The sequence below is a fragment of the Schistocerca cancellata genome, chromosome 7 (assembly GCF_023864275.1).
Source record: "Schistocerca cancellata isolate TAMUIC-IGC-003103 chromosome 7, iqSchCanc2.1, whole genome shotgun sequence".
Classification (NCBI taxonomy): domain Eukaryota; kingdom Metazoa; phylum Arthropoda; class Insecta; order Orthoptera; family Acrididae; genus Schistocerca; species Schistocerca cancellata.
In genome coordinates, this window is record NC_064632.1 from 392,405,469 (window position 1) to 392,427,363 (window position 21,895).

Consider the following 21,895-nt stretch of genomic DNA (forward strand, 5'->3'; position numbering starts at 1 on the left):
GGACGTCCAACAGCCTGTGACCTCCTCGTGGTTTCACAGGCTTCAATCATTCAAGCTTAAGCAAGCAGCACACAGTCAGCCGACCAACGGACCAGCTCCGCCGTTTCCGATATGCTCGTTCCCAGGCGCCGGCCCTTAATAATGTGCCCTCCGTCAGAGACGCATACATCACAGGGTATCACTATTCGCGACCAGTATCGTCGCTACAATGATTCTCCTATCGCCTCTATCCCACTTACATTAATTCCCTTACCGCGGCACCTGCCGACAACGCTGCCAGGTCTCATTCAATTGCGAAATGTGCAGTTTATGGATCAAAGTGCAGTTTACCTCTCGCTGAATTACGATGGGCGTTCAATAAGTAATGCGACCTGTAATCAGGTTGGTTTTATTCAGGATTCCAATACGCAATATCATTCCCGTCTCTGTTGGATACAAAACCCTATTTGTCGACATAATCTCCGTTCAATGCGACGGCATTACGCCACCTTACTGGGAGGGCCTTTATGCCGGCATGGCACCACACTGCATCAGTAGCCTCCCCATCATCCACATGCTGTTCCCCGTGCAGTGCATCATTCATTGGGCCAAAGAGGTGGAACTCGGAATGTGCAAGATCTGGGCAATAGGGGAAAACAGTCCAGTGAAGCTTTTTGAGCCCCTCTCGGGGCCCAGACCTGTGTGAGGGCTTGCATTGTCATGGAGAAGGAGAAGTTCGTTTGCACTTTTCTGGCAAGTACGCGCAGTCTTTTTTTCAGTTTTCTGTGGACAGTATAATGAGACCTGGTGGTAAGGGAAGGCAGGCTTCGGTTACGATTGTGGACGGGGCCCTAATCAGTTGCTATTGGTTGCCTTTTACAGTTACACCCATTTATTTTTAAAACATTAATTCCAGGCTCAACAATAAATTTAAATAAATATCACACGTTATTAATGAAGGAATAAACAACTGTGTAAATAATAGTGTTTTCAGTGCGTTACAATTTAGCAAATCACCATAAAAAACAGATACAGATAATGTTTAAAAAAAAACGTGCCACTGTGATCACGGCTGAAGGCCTTACACACCAAGAATGGCAATATATTAAGAATGTTTAAGAACTCGCTGCAATTTACAAGTTACAGGTATTGAAATATTAAAAGGTAAGTGGCCACAAACACAGTAGGAGGTATCAGACGCCAGGAATTGCAGTAAATAAGGTATTAAGGCTTACTGATAAAATACAAATATCACATTATTTTTTTTAAAGCAAATGAACACAATCACGGCTGAAGGCCTTACACGCCAGGGACGGCAATTATATAAAAAAAATTTAGAAGCCTGCAATAAAACAACAAATACAAGCAAAGGTTAATTAAGAGAAGCAAGCAACTGACCACCAAGCGAGTGAAATAAGATGACGGTAATCTTGTAACACAACCCTTACAGCCGGCCGTGGTGGTCTAGCGATTCTAGGCGCTCAGTCCGGAGCCGCGTGACTGCTACGGTCGCAGGTTCGAATCCTGCCTCGGGCATGGATGTGTGTGATGTCCTTAGGTTAGTTAGGTTTAAGTAGTTCTAAGTTCTAGGGGACTGATGACCATAGATGTTAAGTCCCATAGTGCTCAGAGCCATTTGAACCATTTTGAACCAACCCTTACACAGCTAGATTTATTCCAGTAGGTGACCGGAACTATTAACTAGACACACAGAACCTTTGCTGTGCACATTACAAGGTATCTTAATAAATAATACAATAATAAAACACAAGGACCAGTCACAGACAGTGCTCCAGGAATCGACCGCTGAGAAGGTCTGGCAACAAACACTTTCACGAGCGATGAGATAAGTAGCCAAGAGTTGCATTCACTTCACAGGATGGTAACTCAGACTACTGTCAGTCTAACCGAATTGCCACACTCACACGACACGGAAAAACAACGACTTCGCCCCAAAGGTAGGGCAACAATTCATACATATCGATAACCACTGCTGCTGCCACTAGCAGACAGGCAACGCTTGCGAAACGAGTGGCGCCAGTCAAGACGAGAAGAAGACAAACAACCGTAACCATGGAAACTAAAGCATACGGTCTGGCCTCCAACAGAGAGAGGAAACCTACAAAACAGAACAAACGCGAGCCGCAGCACGGCTCACATAATACACTTCAGAGTTGATAATTGCTCTATGAGGGAGGACATCAAACAGAATAACCTTTTCAGAGTCTGAGCAGACTGTCGTCATGCCGTTACTGGCTGGTGCTGCGGCCTTGAACTTTTTTCCAGAAGGGTGGTGGTATGGCACCACTCCATGGATTGGCGTTTTGTTTCTGGTTCGCAGTAATGAACCCATCATCTGTGACGACGTTCGACAGAAAGTTTTCGCGATCAGCACAAGTAATTACGCACAGACAGTCCTTCGTTGCTCTGTACGGTCGTCCGTTAGGCGGCGACGAAACCAACGGGCACATACCTTTGAGTACACTTACCTTTGAGTACACATACCTTTGAGTACCCTAACTGTTGTCAACACTGCCAACAGAAAGGTCCAGTTAAGCAACGAGGTGTTTCGTTATGATACGTCGATCACTTCGAATGAGTGTGTCCGCACGTTTCAGCATTGCAGGAGTCGTAGCTGTGTGCCATCGGTTGACACGCGGGAGATCGGACAGATTTACAGGTTTGCACGACCTTATTTGGTGATAACAGATGCCTCGCCCAGCGACTCATCGCGCTTTTGTTCACTACCAGGTCTTCGTCGACTTTCTGCAAGCGTCCACGACTATCAATGATGCTCTGGTTTTCCGCCAAAAGAAACTCAAAAAATGGTTCAAATGGCTCTGAGCACTATGGGACTCAACTTCTGAGGTCATCAGTCCCCTAGAACTTAGAACTAGTTAAACCTAACTAACCTAAGGACATCACGCACACCCATGCCCGAGGTAGGATTCGAACCTGCGACCGTAGCGGTCTCGCGGTTCCAGACTGCAGCGCCTAGAACCGCACGGCCACTTCGGCCGGCAAAAGAAACTCAATGAGAGCTCTCTGCTTAGAATGCACCTCCGTTACAGGCGCCACTTTCAGGTCTCCGTATAGGGCCGCCACCTATCGGAACTTCATTAAAATATAGGGGCTGAAGGGCGAGTATTCCATGATATCACACAACAAATTCCGCAATTTTTGAACCGAAAATAGTCGAGAAAATAATGTGTAGCATTACTTGTTGAGAGCCCCTCGTAATACTGGAGGACAACGGCCGGTGAGCAACGACAACATACAAAACCGATTGCTTGCAGTGGCATAAAAAAGTCACCGTCCCAGACGTGTATCTCTGTGCAACTCACAGAGTTACCCGTGGACCCAGGAAGGCCGCCAATGGAGGCTAAAAGCGTGGACAGAGCAAAAACTATTCATTTCCTATCTATTTTTTTGTTCCCAAGTAGCTATAGCTAGATAGGGATTTTGACTATTTGCGATCGAATTTGAAGCAGAAAATGTTTTACGTGTGTATGTAGTGTGATGATCGACATCTTAACTCTCATATCTATCAGTCCATTGATTGGATAAAAGCTCGATTCGTTTGCTTTTCAACCTTTCCACCAAGAAAAGACTGAGCACTTTATTAATGTGGCATGTGTTTCTGTTAATAATGAAACTGCAGCCGGGCGATATTACTTGGCATATACGTTACGTCAGCGCAAAACAAATTGTGTGTCCATAGTGACGGCTTTGGTAACAGGGGCTTGTTTGAATATAAGTCAACCAATGTTATATTAAAATCTTAGTCATAAGGCAGTTAATGACATGGTTACATAATGATGCTGTAATGAAACCAGCATTGTGCATTAGTAGAGGTATTTAATTGGTATGGGGAAAAGAATGCAGATAATACGAGGGTAAGTCAAATGAAAACCTTAAATATTTTTTTAAATATTAGTTATTGTGCAGAAGTGGTACAAAGCTGTATCACTTTTCAACATAATCTCCTCCACTCAATGCAAGTCCTCCAGCGCTCACAAACTGCATAAATCCCTTTAGAAAAAAATTCTTTTGGTAGTCCGCGCAACCACTCATGCATCGCGTGGCGTATCTCTTCATCAGAACGGAACTTCCTTCCTCCCATTCCGTCTTTGAGTGGTACAAACATATGGAAATCACTTGGTGATGAGTAATGGCGCCATTCCTTGCTCGCTTTCTTCGTTTCCGGTTGGTGGAAGTGAACCCAGGTTTCGTCCCCAGTAACGATTCTTGCAAGGAAGCCATCACCTTCTCGTTCAAAGCGCCGAAAAAGTTCTTCACACATGTCATTGTCTGATTTCAGGAGTCAGCTGCCGTGGCACCCATCTTGCAGACACTTTGTGAAACTGGAGCACATCATGCACAATGTGGTGTGCTGACCCATGACTAATATGTAAACATGCTGCAATGTCATTCAGTGTCACTCGGCGGTTTTCCTTCACTATGGCTTCAAGTGCTCCAAAGTTCTGTGGAGTCACAACTCTTTGTGCCTGACCTGGACGAGGAGCATCTTCCACTGAAGTCACACCATTTGCAACATCCTACTCCATTCGTAGACTTGCTGCTGTGACAAACATGCATCACCGTACTGAACCTTCACTCGTCGATGGATTTCAATAGGTTTCACACCTTCACTACGCAAAAACCAAATAAAAGAACGCTGTTCTTCCCTGGAGCAAGTCGCAAGTGGGGCGACCATCTTTATACTGATAGTGCGGCGGTATGTGTGCATCTTCATATGCTGAAACCTACAAGCCATTCTGCACGCTTTTTGTAGCACGCTTACCAACTTGCAGCATAACGGCGCGAAATTTCGATTTGTTATTACAGATTCAAGGATTTGACTCACCCTCGTATGTAAAGGATACAAGAGGATTGGGATGGAAGGGATAAACACAAAAAACAGTATTTGAAGGTCCGTGCAAATTAATACAACAAAGAAACTGAGTCTAGGAAATAAAGTTGGAGTATAATGTAGAGTGCACTAGACATGGTCTAAGGATGAAAGTGCGATATAGTCCGCACTACTAAATTATGGAAATTTATTGAAAAGGAATAGAAAGTAATGTCTGTTTTGTCATTGAGTACGTTACAAGGCGAGTAAATTTCTAATTGTTCATGAGTACTATTTCTCTTTTGCTGCTTTGGATGCATTTTACTAAATGGTAGGTATCAGGGAGCCGGGCACAAAACTCGATTTACGTAATAAACCGAAGAACATTCACACATTCTTCACACCTAATTGACCTTGAAGGAGGGGCAGTTTTCATTATTGATTTTTAATGTATAATTCTGGGAAATATTCAGTTTGGGGTTCGATATTCTGAATGATTTTCGTGAATTATGAACAGTTATCCACAAGATTTGAAGATATTTACCAACTTCTAAGATGAAGTTTCTGAGAGTGGTTAGAGGACAAATTTCACTTTATTTTCCTGGATTAGGGTTGCTGTGTAACGTTGTTCATTGAAACAGTGTGTTACAGATGAGTCATAGTAATCTCCAAGAGCAATTCGTTGGGAGGTTTTTGAAAATCAGTTGATCATAACCTGAGTTCTGTGGTAGAGTGAATGCTTGGAAATGTTGGCTATTGTACAGGCTTTCGGTATATGTGGAATTTGTGGATTAGAAATTTCTTGACATGCCACAATCAGAGAAGTTTATACCTATAAAATACTTCAGCTTCCAGATCTGGTTTAATGAACCATTTTCTAGATGTTACAGGTAAGCATGAAAGCGTATTGTTACTACCCCCGACACTACAATAGCCAAATAGCGAGCTGTTTTTGTAGTGCTTGAGAGTGCTCCTAGTTTTTGTCAGAGCCTGGTCAATTATCGTCAATGTGAAGTAATCTAACTATGAACAGGTATTTGCAGTCGAGGATCATTAGAAAGCTGCTGCTTCGGCGGACTGCCTTGAACTTTGTAACACTTTCGGCAAGAGCACACAGCTCAGTCCAGGCCGCTGTGATGACGCGCAAGAGCTCCAAAGAAACTCTTCTCATGGCGTAACAATGAACAACTTTTGCTACGGTATTCGTTTGAGTACCTATTCAATTAACCAACAATTGCATCCATTTAAGAGTTATTTCGGTTCTATTTACAGGCACAGCCGAATATTAATTCTTAGGAAAATATGTTGATCTTGTCCAAACCAAGCACGTGCTTCGTCTCTGAAGATTTTATGTTTCATAGATATTTTTCCCAAATCTGTGTCTTAGAACCCATTTAAAGAATGTCTTAATCGATTTCGTTCTTATTTCTACATTAAATACTTTTTGTCACTAAATTACTTTTATTTTCGAAGGTCTGTTTTGTCATAGTTTTCCCTCTTTTACTACCTATTACCAGATATACCTTTGTTGCCTTTAATATCTATGCTATCCAAGTGACAGAAGTAATTTACTGACCTTGAAACTGTGTTCCTACCTCAAGGATAGCTCTCTTTTGCTTGCCTCAGTAATCTATTACCGTTGTTTTGCTTTTATATGTGTTAAGCTTATTGTTGGCGAGAATTTCAGAGAGAATTCTTGAAACACTTAAGTAGTTCTTTTCTGCAAGTGATAATTATTACAACACCACGACAGCGACCAATCCACTGTTTAGCATTAATTATCAACATTTTGGTTTCATTTTTCGCTGTCTGTCTAAAAAATCAAATCAGTAAGCATATAGCAAGCCTCGTCACACATCTCTGTTTTAACTCAATAAATGTCGCATACGCGTTTTCTATTTATCTAAATGCTTCTTTATGAAACAGTTCTCACTGCTGTTGCACTCATCTAGTTCAGCTTGCAGTCTTCCTTCAGCAATATTTAGGAGAGTTTTTGAAATATTGCAGTCGTACATACCTTAGTACAGCAAATCTATCGTCTTACCGATATATTTATTTAATAAACATTCCGTTGCAGCCTTTCTCTTGTGCTCAGGTTGTTTTATAAAACATTTTTCAGATCGAATCTGATAACTAATGGCCTTACGATTTAATATTTCTGTATATGTAAACCGAGTCACCCGCAATAGCTTCATTTCATTTTCCTCTCGGAGGTTATGAGGGCCAAGTGAAATGTTTTTGGTTAAGCTTTTTGGGTCAACGAACTTTATTCAAGCATTTCCAGGCAGTATATTCCACTTTTGCATACTAAGTATAGTAAATAAGGTTGATCTTGCAACAATTAACTTTTTAGATGCCATAGCTGAAGCGAGCTAAACCTACGTTTATAGCATATGTAAATTTAAAGGGACTATTTGGCAATATTGTCTGGAATAGTACTCTTCGAACTTCTGAAGGTAGTACGGATAAAACACAGGGAGCGAACCTTTACACTAACCAGACTACTTTTGTACGACCGAAGGAAATGAAAGGCAATCTGTGGTTCTAAAGGGAAGGAAACAATTTCATTCAGTCAGTACACTGAGCAAGCAGTAAAGGAAACCAAAGAAAAATTTGGAAAGAACTTAAAATTCAGGTAGAAACAGTAAACTCTTCGATATTCTCCGACCTTATTGCTATTTTAGCAGAGATGGCAAAGGACTCTGAAGATCAGTTGAACAGAATGAATAGTATCTGGGACACAGGATATAAGATGAATAACAGCGAAACTAAAACAAAGCTAGCTGAAAGTAGTCTAATCAAATTACGCGAGGGAGAAGTAAAAGATCAGGGAAAAAAAAGTAAAAGTAGTAATCAGTTTTTCTATCTCGGCTGGAAAATAACTGACGATGTGAAAGGTAGAGATTATGCCTGTATGGGTCCACGGCCTCTGAATTTCTTGGCGGAAGTCATTTCCCTGTGAAGGTTGTTTTATATTGTAATAACCACTTTATTTCATTAATTAACAATTAAGTAATTTCATCCTCTTGAGCATTATCAAGATTTATCACAGTAGAAAAATTTACAATGCATTTAGCATTAGTATATTCCACACCTCTAAGGAAGCAACATGTGATCTGCGAAACCCTTATTAGGCTTGCTATCACATGTTGATTTTTCAACGCAGATGTCAGGAATATATAATCTTATGTTCATTTCAAATATTCTTGCTGTGACGTAGCTTGGGAAATCAAAAGGGGGAGAAATTAACTAATTGATAAATAATAAAATAAAGTGGTTTCTTCAAAATAAAGCAGCCTATGCAGGAAAACAACTTCTCCCGGGAAGAAATAAAATGCAGATTGGCAATAGCAAGAAAGATGTTTTCAAGACAGATAAATTTTTATCATAGAACACAAACTTAAGTATTAGGAAGGCCTTTCGTAATGTACTTGCCTGTAGTGCATCTTCTCAGGAACGTGAAACGTGGATGATAAACAGTTCAGACAAGAGGTAAACAGAAGCTTTTGAAATAAGGTGCTGGAGGAGAATGCTGAAGATTAGATTGACAGACCCCATGAGTAATGTGGTAAGTAACACGTAAATACCGCATGGAATTGGAGAGAAACGGTATTTATGGCAGACCAGTTGATAAGAGACATCCACAGGCATCAAGCTATCAGCAGTTTGTTGATTCAGGGAAAGATGGGCGGAAGGTTAAAAATTGCTAGATACCAAGGCTGTACTGCAGAATTAGAATGATGTCGATGTTTCTTGATTACTTGGTTAGATGCAACTGACTTTTTCCGGGGGGGGGGGGGGGGCGAGGGGGAGGCGAATTATACACACAATCTTAGTCATTACACGGATAAAACGCAAATACTGTTCAACAGACTTGCAACATCTTAGTGCCCCGTAGACGTGCAGTATCTGACGCAACAATAATGGAAATGTACAGAAAAATATTGTTTGATCTTCAGTAAATGACCAAGCACTTCATTTCATTCAGTTCTAAACAAAATAAAATATACCAACATCAATAACATCTGAGCATCTGGTGAAGAAAATATGTAAAACTAAATCTTCAGAATTCCCTGGGTGCGCATATTGAGTAAAATGTTATACGCATTGCGAAATGCTTGAGTTCAGCTACTTTTACTCCACGTATGGTTAGTGATTTTAATATTGAAAATATCAGAAAGTTGTCTTACTTAGAATATTTTTATACGTTAACGTCACACAGAATAATTTTCTGGGGTGCTTTTACACAGACACACACAGAACTCATAGCACATATACATGCTACAAGGATAATATCCGGTGCCCATTACCTCGCCTCACGTACACATCCATTTAAAACCTAGGCTTATTAATAATAACCTCACAGTGCATTCGCTCTACCATGAAGCACCATCCATGATTTGAAAATAATTGTAGTCATCGTGAATACAACTTTCCGAATGGAAGTGGTTTCCGTTATTCACAGCTGAAACTTGCTGTTGCACAATAAGAAGCAAAATATGCTGTCGTAGAAATATTTGACAAGCTTCTTTGCAAATCAAAGTTGTTAGCAGATGGTGCAAATTTTACAAATAAATTGGTATCATTCCTACTTGACATCTGCTAGTACATCAAAGACAAATGTTTGAGTCGGTAATGTTTTTGAATTAAATCATATTGGACATAAAGAGTAAAGAAAAAAATCAAATAATCTAAGCCGCCAGTTACTAGCTACCTCTTAACAAAGAAAATTTAATTAGTTTTGAAACCTACTGACACATTCTAAAATACAAATATGATTTTCAGAGCGTTTAAATTAATAAATAAACAATTTCCTACATTGAAATCAGTTTCATGTTCTTAGTAAGATGCTTTTTAATCGATTAAGAAACTAATTACTAATTGTTTATCATTTGCGATGTACGATCTTCACGTGAGAGAGTAGAAAAACCGACGAGTTGATGAAAATAATGAGACTAGCAAGCGAACAGAGATTACTCACCTTTCCGCAGGTCGGTGCTGGGCGAGTAGTTGCGTCCGCCGCCGAAGCCGTGGATGATGAGCTTGGTGGGGTGGTCGGGGTTGAACGTCGACTCGTACAGCGAGTCCAGGGTGGTCACGTCCAGCAGCTTCGGGTTGTCCTGAGTGGACCTGTGGACACGCATTTCCTTGACTCTACATCTGGAGGAGGTGGTGGTGGTAAGTTACTATGGAACTAAATTGCTGAGGTCATCCGTCCCTAGGCTTACACAATACATAATCTAACTTAAACTAGCTTATGCTAAGGACAACACACACACCCGAGGGAGAATTCGAACCTCCGACGGGGGGAGCCGCGCGAACCGTGCCAAGGCGCCACAGACCATCGTCTCTACATCTAGAGAAGTGGCCTACGTTACATACAAAAGAAGGTCTGTGAAAAATAGCAACACCTAAAATGATCCCAGTGGGTAAAGTCGATTTAACCCCAAGTGTTACAAATATGACAAAATGCGTGAGGTCTCACCATGAGAATTGAAGTGACATGTGCTGAAATCAGAGACTCCAAACGTTGTGAAGAGCATCCGGATATTATTCTAGAGATTAGGTTAGGCTGCTAGTATACAAGGCACCAACAGTGGGTTCTTGAGGGCAAAGGCGAAGAAGTTGACAGCAGTGCAATACACTAGGAATTTCAATGAATGAGGTGTCAGGTGAACTTTATGACCAAGGAAGTCATAGCAGCCGTCGTTCTTTGAATAAGACTTTCACATTCTTCGCCTTACTTGACTATATATTATCATGCTGAAAGATGTTATGGTTACTCTTTAGGTTTCTATCGAAACACAATATAAGGTACGCGGCTGCTGAAGCATTAGGACTGAAGAAAAAGAAATGCAGTATTTTAAACATGGCTGCACAACAGCAACGGTTCCACGTAATAAAATTATAAACAGCCGACCAGTTGCAATGGATAAAGAAATCTTTACCTAGGTTTCAACAAATTTAAATTTGTCTTCTTCAGAAGGTGGTAATTTTACATTAGTATAGACTGATGTATCATAGTCGTATTTACAAATATCTGCATAGATTCATTTGTCCAAATTAAAATATAGCCCTGAAAATAGGGCTTGTCATGTAAATGTAAATTAGTAACTGGATGTTGCAGAGCTCACAAACTTCTGTAGATTGATAATGAAGAAGAACCAATAATAAAAACCAATAACAGCGACTCTGTAGTTCTAATAAGAATAGAAGAGCTCCAAATGTGATCAAAGAAACGAAAAAATTATAGGTATCCTGGCGAAGCTAATTAAATATGCATCCAATCAAGGAAAGCATAGACTTAAACTTTAAGAATGTTGTGTGGGTGAAGAGACATTTATCAGACGAATGGAATCAAGCTTTGGTATGCCCTATTTACAAGAAAGGTAACACATCACAATGTGCAAATCACCGAGGAAAAGAGTCTAAAAGATTCTTGCTATAAACTGTATGCCGAAATTATAAAGAAGAGATTAGTGCCAGTAGCGGAGGTGCAACAGAGTTTTCGGAAAGATAGATCATGTTTTGATTGTCTTTTCACTTTGCCACAAGTAACCAACAAAAGAAGGGTATTTAGATTGCCAACAATGTTTTTATCGACGGCGTAATACAATTTTTAATTAATGTTATATACAAAGAGAAAAACTACGTAAGGTATGTGACAAACAGTTAATCCAACGACTTAAATGCCCTGCAGTCATAGTTGAAGCTCACTGCGCGAAAGAAAACGTTTTCGCAGCATAGCGCAGCACATAATTTTCTATCTTGTAATTGATTTTAACAGAAAACCTGTAAATTTTTGTTTAAAAAATTAAATAGCCTATATTCGTCTGTAAGTTTAATTTGAATTAAATGGGTCAAGAATTTTTGCTAACAACATTTGGCCTTTACGTGTTATATATAAGATACTGACGGAAAGAAATCTCATCACCAAGAAGGAGTTGCGCGACGTAAATGGTAATTGGTAGGTGTGAACATCTGAAAGATTTTTCGCTCTAAGGGCTAGTAGTGCTACTATGATTATGCAAATGTTTGCTTTAGCTACATCCTGTAGCGGTCGTGAGCTTTAGTTACCTTTGAAATTGGACGCGGTGAGTTGATGTTAGTCAAGAATGCCTTTTAAGGCGACATTGACGATATTATCAACACATCATTCAGTAAGATGGTTCAAATGTCTCTGAGCACTATGGGGCTTAACATCTGATGTCATCAGTCCCCTAGAACTTCATCGTCATCATCATCATCATCATCATCATCATCATCATCATCATGAGCCAATTCAATCATTAAATGATGTGGCCTCTTCGAGTCGTGGATTCATTTAGGCTTTCAGCAGTCTTCTCCAAGTGGGACGGTCAAGGGCAGTTCTCTGCCAGGTGTTACCAGCGATCTTCTTGATGTCTTTGTCCCATCTGTCTGGTGGTCTTCCTCTAGGACTCCGGTGCTCTCTCGGACTCCACTCCAGTACTAGCTTCGTCCATCTGTTGTCTTTTCTTCTTGCGACGTGGCCAGCCCACTGCCATTTCAAGGAACCTACTGTCTCTAAAATGTCATTAACCTTTGTCACAGACCGGATGTCATCTGCCCTTTTCCTATCCTTTCTTGTATAGAACAGCATTGATCTCTCCATGGCTCTCTGTGCTGTCTTAAGTTTACCTTTTGTAAATGAGTTCAGTGTCCATGCCTCGCAGCCGTACGTCATCACAGGAAGAATGCATTGATCAAATACTGCTTTCTTCAGATTTACTGGCATTTTTGATCTGAATACTGTTGAATTATTCCCAAATGCTTGCCAGCCAAGCTTGATGCGTCGATAGATTTCAGGTCTTATGTCTCCATATTTATAATCTGGCCAAGGTAGACATATTCACTGAATCTTCTAGTAGACTGTGTAAGTAGGCTGTTTGTGGTTTTCTTATTGGCAACGTTAAATTGCGCTCTGTATGAAAATCACTGGCTGTGCTGTGTGCAGTCTGTGGCTAGTTTGCATTGTTGTCTGCCATTGTAGTGTTGGGCAGCGGCAGCTGGATGTGAACAGCGCTTGTAGGGATTTCTGAAAGTCAGATTGTGTTGCGCTAAAAAATATTGTGTGTCAGTTTAAGCACAGTCCTGTATAAATTGTTCTAAGGGGACGTTTCAACTGTCCTTCACTTTCACATCTCCAGCTGGGACCCATTTGTTGGACATTACTTTTGTTTTGGAAAGGTTCATGTACAAGCCCCTAGAACTTAGAACTACTTAAACCTAACTAACCTAAGGGCACCACACACATCCATAGCGGTCTCCAGACTGAAGCGCCTAGAACCTCTCGGCCACACCGTCCGGCTCACTCAGTAAGAATAAGATCGTGCAATATGGCTTCGAGAAGCTGGATGTTTCTTCTGCGATACGGCAAAAAGACTCGCCAGGAACATAACTGCTTCAAATGATTGCTGGCAGCGGTGGTCACTGGAATGTACGGTCGCAAGACGAACGGCCACGTGGCACTACAGAGAGGGAAGGCCATCGTGTTCGGCGTATGGCTCTGGCGCAACGTGCTGCATCTGCTACAACAATTTGAGCAGCAGTTGGTACGACAGTGGCGCAACGAACTGTTAGAAATCATTTACTTCAAGGACAGCTTCGAGCGAGATGCCCTGTAGCGTGTATTCCACTGACCCCAAAGCACCGCCATTTGCGACTTCAGTGGTGTCAGCTCACTAGAGGGCAGGGTGAAGGTCTGTTGTGTTTTCTGATGAAAGCTGATTCCGCTTCCTTCCTTGTCTGTGATGGCCATGTGTTGGTCAGAGTGAGGCTAGCTGAGGGTCTCAAGTAAACTATCTACGTGATGGACACACTGGACATACACCTGGAGTTATGGTCCAGCGTGCGGTTTCGTATGACAGAAGGAGCAGACTCGTGGTTGTCCCACGCATCCTGACTGCAGATTTGTTCTTCATTCTGATGACTCGACCTTTACGAACACCATTCCAGGGGGTGTTTTCTAACAGCATAACACTCGTTCACATAACCGCTGTTGTATCCCACCATGATGAGCAGAATGTTGACATGTTGTCTCGGCCAGCTCGATCACCAGACATGTCCCCAGTCGAGCACATATGGAACATCATCGGACGACAACTCCACTGGAGTGGAGTCCGAGAGAGCACCGGAGGCCTAGAGGAAGACCACCAAACAGATGGGACAAAGACATCAAGGAGATCGCTGGTAACACCTGGCAGAGAACTGCCCAAGACCGTCCCACTTGGAGAAGACTGCTGAAAGCCTACCTGAATCCACGACTCGAAGAGGCCACATCATTTAATGATTGAATTGGCTCATGATGATGATGATGATGATGATGATGATGACGATAAACAGCATTAACCATCCCTGTATTGACCAACCAAGTGAAACAGGCATGGTACTCCGTATCACAGACTGGCGTCCGGGACCTGTACAACACAATGCATGCACGTTTGCATGCTTGAAGTGGATATTCTGGTGGTTACAGCAGTTATTAAGGTGCCAACATTTCACATGTGCAATGGCTTATCTCTCACTTACATAACCTGTGATTTTGTAGTATTTTGTTATCTAGTTAAATGTATTTCCGAAATCTGATTCTTCTACTTTAATTATTTTTCGGTTTTGCAGTTTTTGCCGTGAGTGTATATATTGAAAAAGCTATAGCATATGCCCAGCTAAACGTTTATTAATCCGGTACGAGTTTGAAGAAAATCGGTTGGGAACTCATCGACATTTTTGGTAAAACGTTTCCCGTGTATATAACATATCTATAAATATGTATCATATGTATTAAAACTAAGCCGGCCGCGGTGGTCTAGCGGTTCTGGCGCTGCAGTCCGGAACCGCGGGACTACTACGGTCGCAGGTTCGAATCCTGCCTCGGGCATGCGTGTGTGTGATGTCCTTAGGTTAGTTAGGTTTAAGTAGTTCTAAGTTCTAGGGGACTTATGACCTAAGATGTTGAGTCCCATAGTGCTCAGAGCCATTTGGACCATTTATTAAAACTAAATAGTCTATGTCCTCCTGAGTTATTATTACAACATCGTGAGGAAAATTGAATTAAATCGGTCAAGTACTTTTCGAGACTGTTAGTAACAACGTTAATTAACGACTTGTCTTTATACAGTAGAGCAGCAGATTATACACCACCATGAATGTTCCACAGTGATTATCAGTATTACGAAGGCGATTCAAATGACAAAAGTAAAAGGCAATAAAATTCCTAGAAGGTGTACTATCAGTTTGGCAGTTCGCAGAAGCTACACTTGTGTTTCGACACGTGATAGGTGGCTGACAGCTTGTTGTTGCATCACGTAAAAGGAAGCTCTGACGGTACAAAGAATGGCCGCTTGTTGTCGACTTACACTGAGATGGAGCACCGATCTGTGATTTTAAATGGAGCGTAACTTCTCTAGAAGAACCTCCGCGCGGGCGGAGCACACCGCGTAGGGACGAATGAAAGCATTACCGCAGTGGAAGATCTTGTAAAAGAAGACCGGCGTATTACTGTAAACAAAACAGCTGTTATTTTGGATATTAGTGTTGGGTCAGCACACTATTCAATTGAGATTCAATAACGTGTCCGGACGATGGATGCCACGTCAACTGACTGGTTAAGTGCGGAATCGTCGCGCCGATGTCCGCGGGTAACTTTTCCGTCGTTTTTATGTCGAATTTATAATACAATTTGATTAAAAAGAAAGAATAGGACACATCCTGAGGCACAAAGGAATCGAAATTTCCGTAACGGAAGGAAATGTGGTGGAGAACAGGGAATCGTAAAGTACTACGAAAGCTTGATTGCTGTAAGGAGTTTTAAATGGGTATAGGCTACAGCAGTTACTCAGAGAGGAAGCAACTTGCACAGGATACATTAGGTTGGAGAGCTGCATCAAACCAGTCCTCGAGCAGAAAACTCCTACATAGACAGGATAATTTATACTGTAAAGTTTCAACAAGAAATTATGCTAGCATGGCGTCTATGTTGAATAGCTTCTTCCTTCGATTAATATCGATGTTCACATATGAGATATTTGACTTGTTATTGTGTGTTTATTTGCCCTCTGTCGTGGTTCTGACGTCTAACAAATGGAAATGGCTCTGAGCGCTTTGGGACTTAACATCCGTGGACATCAGTCCCCTAGAACTCAGAACTATTCAAACCTAACTAACCTAAGGAGATTAAACACATCGACGCCCGAGGCAGGATTCGAACCTGCGGCCGTAGCGGTCGCACGGTTCCAGACTGAAACGCCTAGAACCGCTCGGCCACACCGGCCGGCTGACGTCTAACACTGATGTATTAACAGTTTACAAGTGTGCAGGTGCTGCATGTCTCGTACTGTTATATTACTGACGTAATGCATCTCCTGTACTAAGTTAAAATTAATTACATATTTAATGTATATTTTCTGCATTTCGTGAATTTGACATTATGTCCTTCTTTATCTTCCTGTTATTATCCCGTATCATCAAGGGGTTGGGATATTAATCTGGATTTGGCGACGGTAGAAGTAGAGGGTATCCGGATGCCCTTTCCATCATTGCATGCAAGTCCTCATATGAATATATGGTGAGTGCAAAGGCGACGTTTGGTCTGTAAACCATACCGACTACAATTAGGGCAAACTTTTCGGCTTGTGAATATGTGAATTTCAGCAATGCTATGCTGGAAACATGGAAAAGCGATAGATTCTTATAACGGTTAGTTTTCAATGATGATGATACATTTCAAGTTTGCGTTAAAGTGAACCGAGATGACGTGCCCATCTGGGAACATCAGAAATTTCACGTAATTGCTCAGCGTGAAGGAGACTCGAGACAAGCGATAAATTTTTGTGCCATTTCTTATCAAAAATTTTATGCCTCCTACTTTTTTGACGAAAACATAGTGACTGGAATGAGCTATTTTTTAAAGCTGCAGACTTCACTTTTGCTAAAACGAAGAGGACTGTAATGGTTTCAGACCTGAACAGGATGGAGTTCCATCACTCTAGCACAACATTTAATGACACTTCATCAGTGACACGGTGCCTCAAAGCTGTGTAGGTTGCACGGAACCCCGAGAAACTGCCGTAGATTGTCGGCCTCCAAGACCACCAGACACGACACCGTGCGATTTTTGCTTTTGGGGACGTGTGAAGAGAAGTGGTCGCGTGCTCTCTTCACCTCATGACATATATTAGAAAAAGACCTTCTAATAGAGTGCGAAGACGACTACCCTAAAATTCTGAAACTGTACTAGCGCACCATCTGTGCGCTGCACAAGAAAGCAAGGCGTCGTATGTGCCAAGTAAGCACGTACGTGCTGATGGCAAGAGTTGCATGTTTGCTTTATCTATCCGCGTAACGACTTTGTTTGTCGCTAACATACGATAGGAGGCAGCACTCCTTGTGTAATACCACCCGCCACTGTAACAGTTTCTTGCAAAGATATAAAGAATGTTGTTGTTGTTGTGGTCTTAAGTCCTGAGACTGGCTTGATGCAGCCCTCCATGCTACTCTATCCTGTGCAAGCTTCTTCATCTCCCAGTACCTGCTGCAACCTACATCCTTCTGAATCTGCTTAGTGTATTCATCTCTTTGTCTCCTTCTATGATTTTTACCCTCCACGCTGCCCTCCAATACTAAATTGGTGATCCCTTGATGCCTCAGAACATTTCCTACCAACCGATCCCTTCTTCTGGTCAAGTTGTGCCACAAACTTCTCTTCTCTCCAATCCTATTCAATACTTCCTCATTAGTTATGTGATCTATCCATCTAATCTTCAGCATTCTTCTGTAGCACCACATTTCGAAAGCTTCTATTCTCTTCTTGTCCAAACTAGTTATCGTCCATGTTTCACTTCCATACATGGCTACACTCCATACAAATACTTTCAGAAATGACTTCCTGACACTTAAATCTATACTCGATGATAAAAAATTTCTCTTCTTCAGAAACGCTTTCCTTGCCATTGCCAGTCTACATTTTATATCCTCTCTACTTCGACCATCATCAGTTATTTGGCTCCCCAAATAGCAAAACTCCTATACTACTTTAAGTGTCTCATTTCCTAATCTAATTCCCTCAGCATCACCCGACTTAATTCGACTACATTCCATTATCCTCGTTTTGCTTTTGTTGATGTTCAACTTATATCCTCCTTTCAAGACATTGTCCATTCCATTCAACTACCCTTCCAAGTCCTTTGCTGTCTCTGACAGCATTACAATGTCATCGGCGAACCTCAAAGTTTTTATTTCTTCTCCATAGATTTTAATACCTACTCCGAATTTTTCTTTTGTTTCCTTTACTGCTTGCTCAATATACAGATTCAATAACATCAGGGAGAGGCCACAACCCTGTCTTACTCCCTTCCCAACCACTGCTTCCCTTTCATGTCCCTCAACTCTTATAACTGCCATCTGGTTTCTGTACAAATTGTAAATAGCCTTTCGCTCCCTGTATTTTACCCCTGCCACCTTTAGAATTTGAAAGAGAGTATTCCAGTCAACATTGTCAAAAGCTTTCTCTAAGTCTACAAATGCTAGATACTTAGGTTTGCCTTTCCTTAATCTTTCTTCTAAGATAAGTCGTAAGGTCAGTATTGCCTCACGCGTTCCAGCGTTTCTACGGAATCCAAACTGATCTTCCCCGAGGTCGGCTTCTACTAGTTTTTCTATTCGTCTGTAAAGAATGTAAAGCTGATATAATTGCATCTAATGTACTTACGTATTTGTAAAATAACTATGTTTAATGTAATAATGCGAACAATCCAGAACTGTTTAGAAATGTTTGTAAAGCGATAGAGAGGAATTTAAGATAACAATGTGAATATGTATTTGTGCAGTGTATTCTTTTGGGGTGATGTTGGTAGAACAGACGATAATAATTGCTGTAAATGTTTTCTTTGGGGTGATTTTTGGCGCGAGGACTCGTGAAGCAGAATAGACTTGAAGTTGTTTTGAGATAGAGATGTTTCTAAATAATGAGTGGAAAGACAAGTTTCTGCATCATCCGAAACAGTGTATCTGAGGTGCTCTCACAATCTTAAGTCCACGAAACAGTGTGTATTATTTATAATATTGTGTGTTGGTGAAAGCACTGTACACAACATTGGACGATACATGTTGTGACCTGCTAACCTGCAATGCAACTACAAAACTGGGACTGAATGCTGGTCTCTCTCCCTTTGTGTAGCGTGGCCATTATTAATGTGTTCGTTGTCATGTTGACTAATCGGTCGTGAAGAGTTACGGAAGCCACCTTTCGAGAAGTAGCCACACTAGCAAGGCGCCTAATTAGAATGCGCCATTTGAGCGACGCAAGTGCCTTACCTTCCCAATTTCCATCGGGGGACTTATGCAGAATTTTTTATCGTGGTTTTTTGGTAGATGTCATAGAACTCTCTCCGTACTAGTTAAAGTTAAATTTGTGCAAAAAAGCTGTTTGAGTAAAAATGCTTATTATTGACATTGATGACGTTTATCTAATACAGAATATTTTCACCATATTTTTGTTTCATTGATGGAACCGAATATAGCTGCATTCCTTACCAATGCTGGTGCTGAATGCTCTAGTAATGGTAGTAATAATAATAATAATAGTAATGATAATTAAACAATACATATTACAACGGTCTGATTGTACGCGAAAGGAGATAACAAGTACGTTAAGTTTCTGTCTTTGGATGTGTGTGGGCCAGTGCATTGATTGTGAACGAAAGTCCAGTTAACACAGACACGTAGAACATTTGCTTTTTTAAGGTATTACACCCGTCCTGTTTCAAAGTCATTCTTTGCAGCTGATTAATTCAATGAATAGAGATTGTTAACGTAAATGTTACTACTGCAGACAATGCACTATACACTAGTTTTACTAGCCTGAGAACACTTGTTACTATTTACAAAACCAAAACGATGGTTGCAATAAAAGACTGAATAATGCAATTACTTGCAGTTCGATAATTTGAGGTGTAGACTAGGTATTTATTTTTACTAAATACACACGTTAATATGAGTGGGCCAATTGTGGCTGGGGAAGAAAGGATATCGGTTCCATGACTGAAGGTAGAAGCACTATGTCGGTGCTGATAATTTTTCTAAGGTTGGTTCATGATTATGAGTGTTGGCGCAAAATTTATTCTTAATTCACTATTAAAGATCAGTTACTGCTGTACACTGCTGGCGACCAATTCTATTTCTCTGTCAGTAACTTTTCTTAGTTCACTTACCGAAATTGCAGTTTGTGGCAAATGGATTGCCCACTTCTCCCACCAAATTAGTCTGAAAGCCTTAGGGCATACGCGCTCATCTTTATACTAATCGACTGATAGACATTAACTGAGGTAATTATACATTTGCTTACTTTCCAAATTAGCAGTAATATAACAGAAGAGGGAGAGGGGGGGGGGGGGGGCACAGCAAGCTACTGTGACTTCTGCCAACGTAGGTATGTTACTTATAGTTTTTATGTTAAATTCACCTATTTACCGTCTCGGTGTTTTCCGTGTAGCTGCTGGTGGCCACACAGAGCATCCCTAATAACATTAGTAAAGTTTGAAGATTTGTTTTTATTCTCCACTTTGTCTCTGTTTTCCATTATGTTTCCATCAATAAAAACGAAATTTTTAAATCGGATAAATCTTTTTGACACACTATGTATAAACATTACCTACTCTGAGATGGTTGTTCTGTTGGGCAGAGAGACAACTCCTATCGCCGCAGCAAATACAGTATTCGGTGCGAAACGCGATTGGAAAACCTTGAATCCTTGCACTGATATTCAGCGAGACAGTCAAGCGCAGAAAGGTCAGCTACTTGACCGCAACTTGGTCATGGGTTCTTGACTCATGGGACACTACATTTACGTATCTCAGAGGTCGGACGGATACCGTACTAGGCCATCGCCGCGTCACCACGTTGGGATGTACCGTGAGAACCTCTATTCCGGGAAAGCCACCGCTGCTAGTTAGCTACCGTGAGGAAAAACTTGTGGATGACAAGGATCGCTTCCGGTCTTCGCGAATTCTAACAGCGGATAGGCGGATCACATCATTCTGCAGTTCACTGCTGGATATCAGGTGAGCCGACATACCATCCGAAAACATTTCGTCGCCACCGACAATATTTGCCAAACGTGTACATTTTGTTCGTCGTTTCGTCACCGAATTTTCAAGGGGGTACGCGGATTGGAGGAAGTGAGCTCCGTCTATCCGATCCCAACTCATGGCAAGTTGTGAGGAGAGTCTAGTGCGAGGGGAACAAGCTACACTTTACTCGCGTAGTGCTGCCGCATGTTGTGAAAACATACTTTTTGAACTCTCAACAACAAATAATACTGAGCTAATAACAAGCATCAAAATGGACACATGGGTTAGTGAACACAGAGTTGTCGTAGCGAGACTGAATATCGTAAGTCTCAAATACAGCAAAAATAACCGAGAAATATACACCTATTCAGAAAAGCATATAAAATTTCGCTTGAAGTCTTCCTGAGAGACAATCTCCATACCTTCCAAATTAACAATGTAAGTGTAGAACAGATGTGGCCTGAATTCAGAGAAATGGCACCGACAGTAACTGACAGATTTCTACCAAATGAATCAACAAACAACAGAGCTGATCCCCCACAGTACACAAAACTGGTCAGAACACAGTTGCAGAAACAGCGAAAAAAGCTTGCCAAATTTAAACGAACGCAAAACCCTCAAGATCGGCAATGTTTTACAGAAGCTTGAAGTACAGCGCAGACATCAATGCGAGATGGTTATGTAGTTTTCACAACGAAACGGTCTCGAAAAACCTGGCAGAAAGTCAAAAGATATTGTGGTCGTATGTAAAGTATGCTAGTGGTAAGACACAATCAGTGCCTTTTCTACGAGCCGGCCCCGGTGGCCGAGCGGTTCTAAGCGCTCAGTCCGGAACCGCGCGACTGCTACGGTCGCAGGTTCGAATCCTGCCTCGGGCATGGATGTGTGTGATGTCCTTAGGTTAGTTAGGTTTAGATAGTTCTAAGTTCTAGGGGACTGATGACCACAGATGTTAAGTCCCATAGTTCTCAGAGCCATT

The 21,895-nt window shown here is 41.4% G+C and overlaps 1 protein-coding gene across 1 annotated transcript in view; it reads right to left on the reverse strand.

Annotated features, from left to right (window-relative positions):
• Positions 1-21,895, reverse strand: part of LOC126092201 (inactive pancreatic lipase-related protein 1) — a 208,545-nt gene that overhangs the window by 62,598 nt on the left and 124,052 nt on the right. The window contains exon 4 of the mRNA XM_049907691.1: positions 9,813-9,961. Coding sequence (XP_049763648.1) covers positions 9,813-9,961 — 149 coding nt within the window. The remainder of the gene's footprint in view (positions 1-9,812; positions 9,962-21,895) is intronic.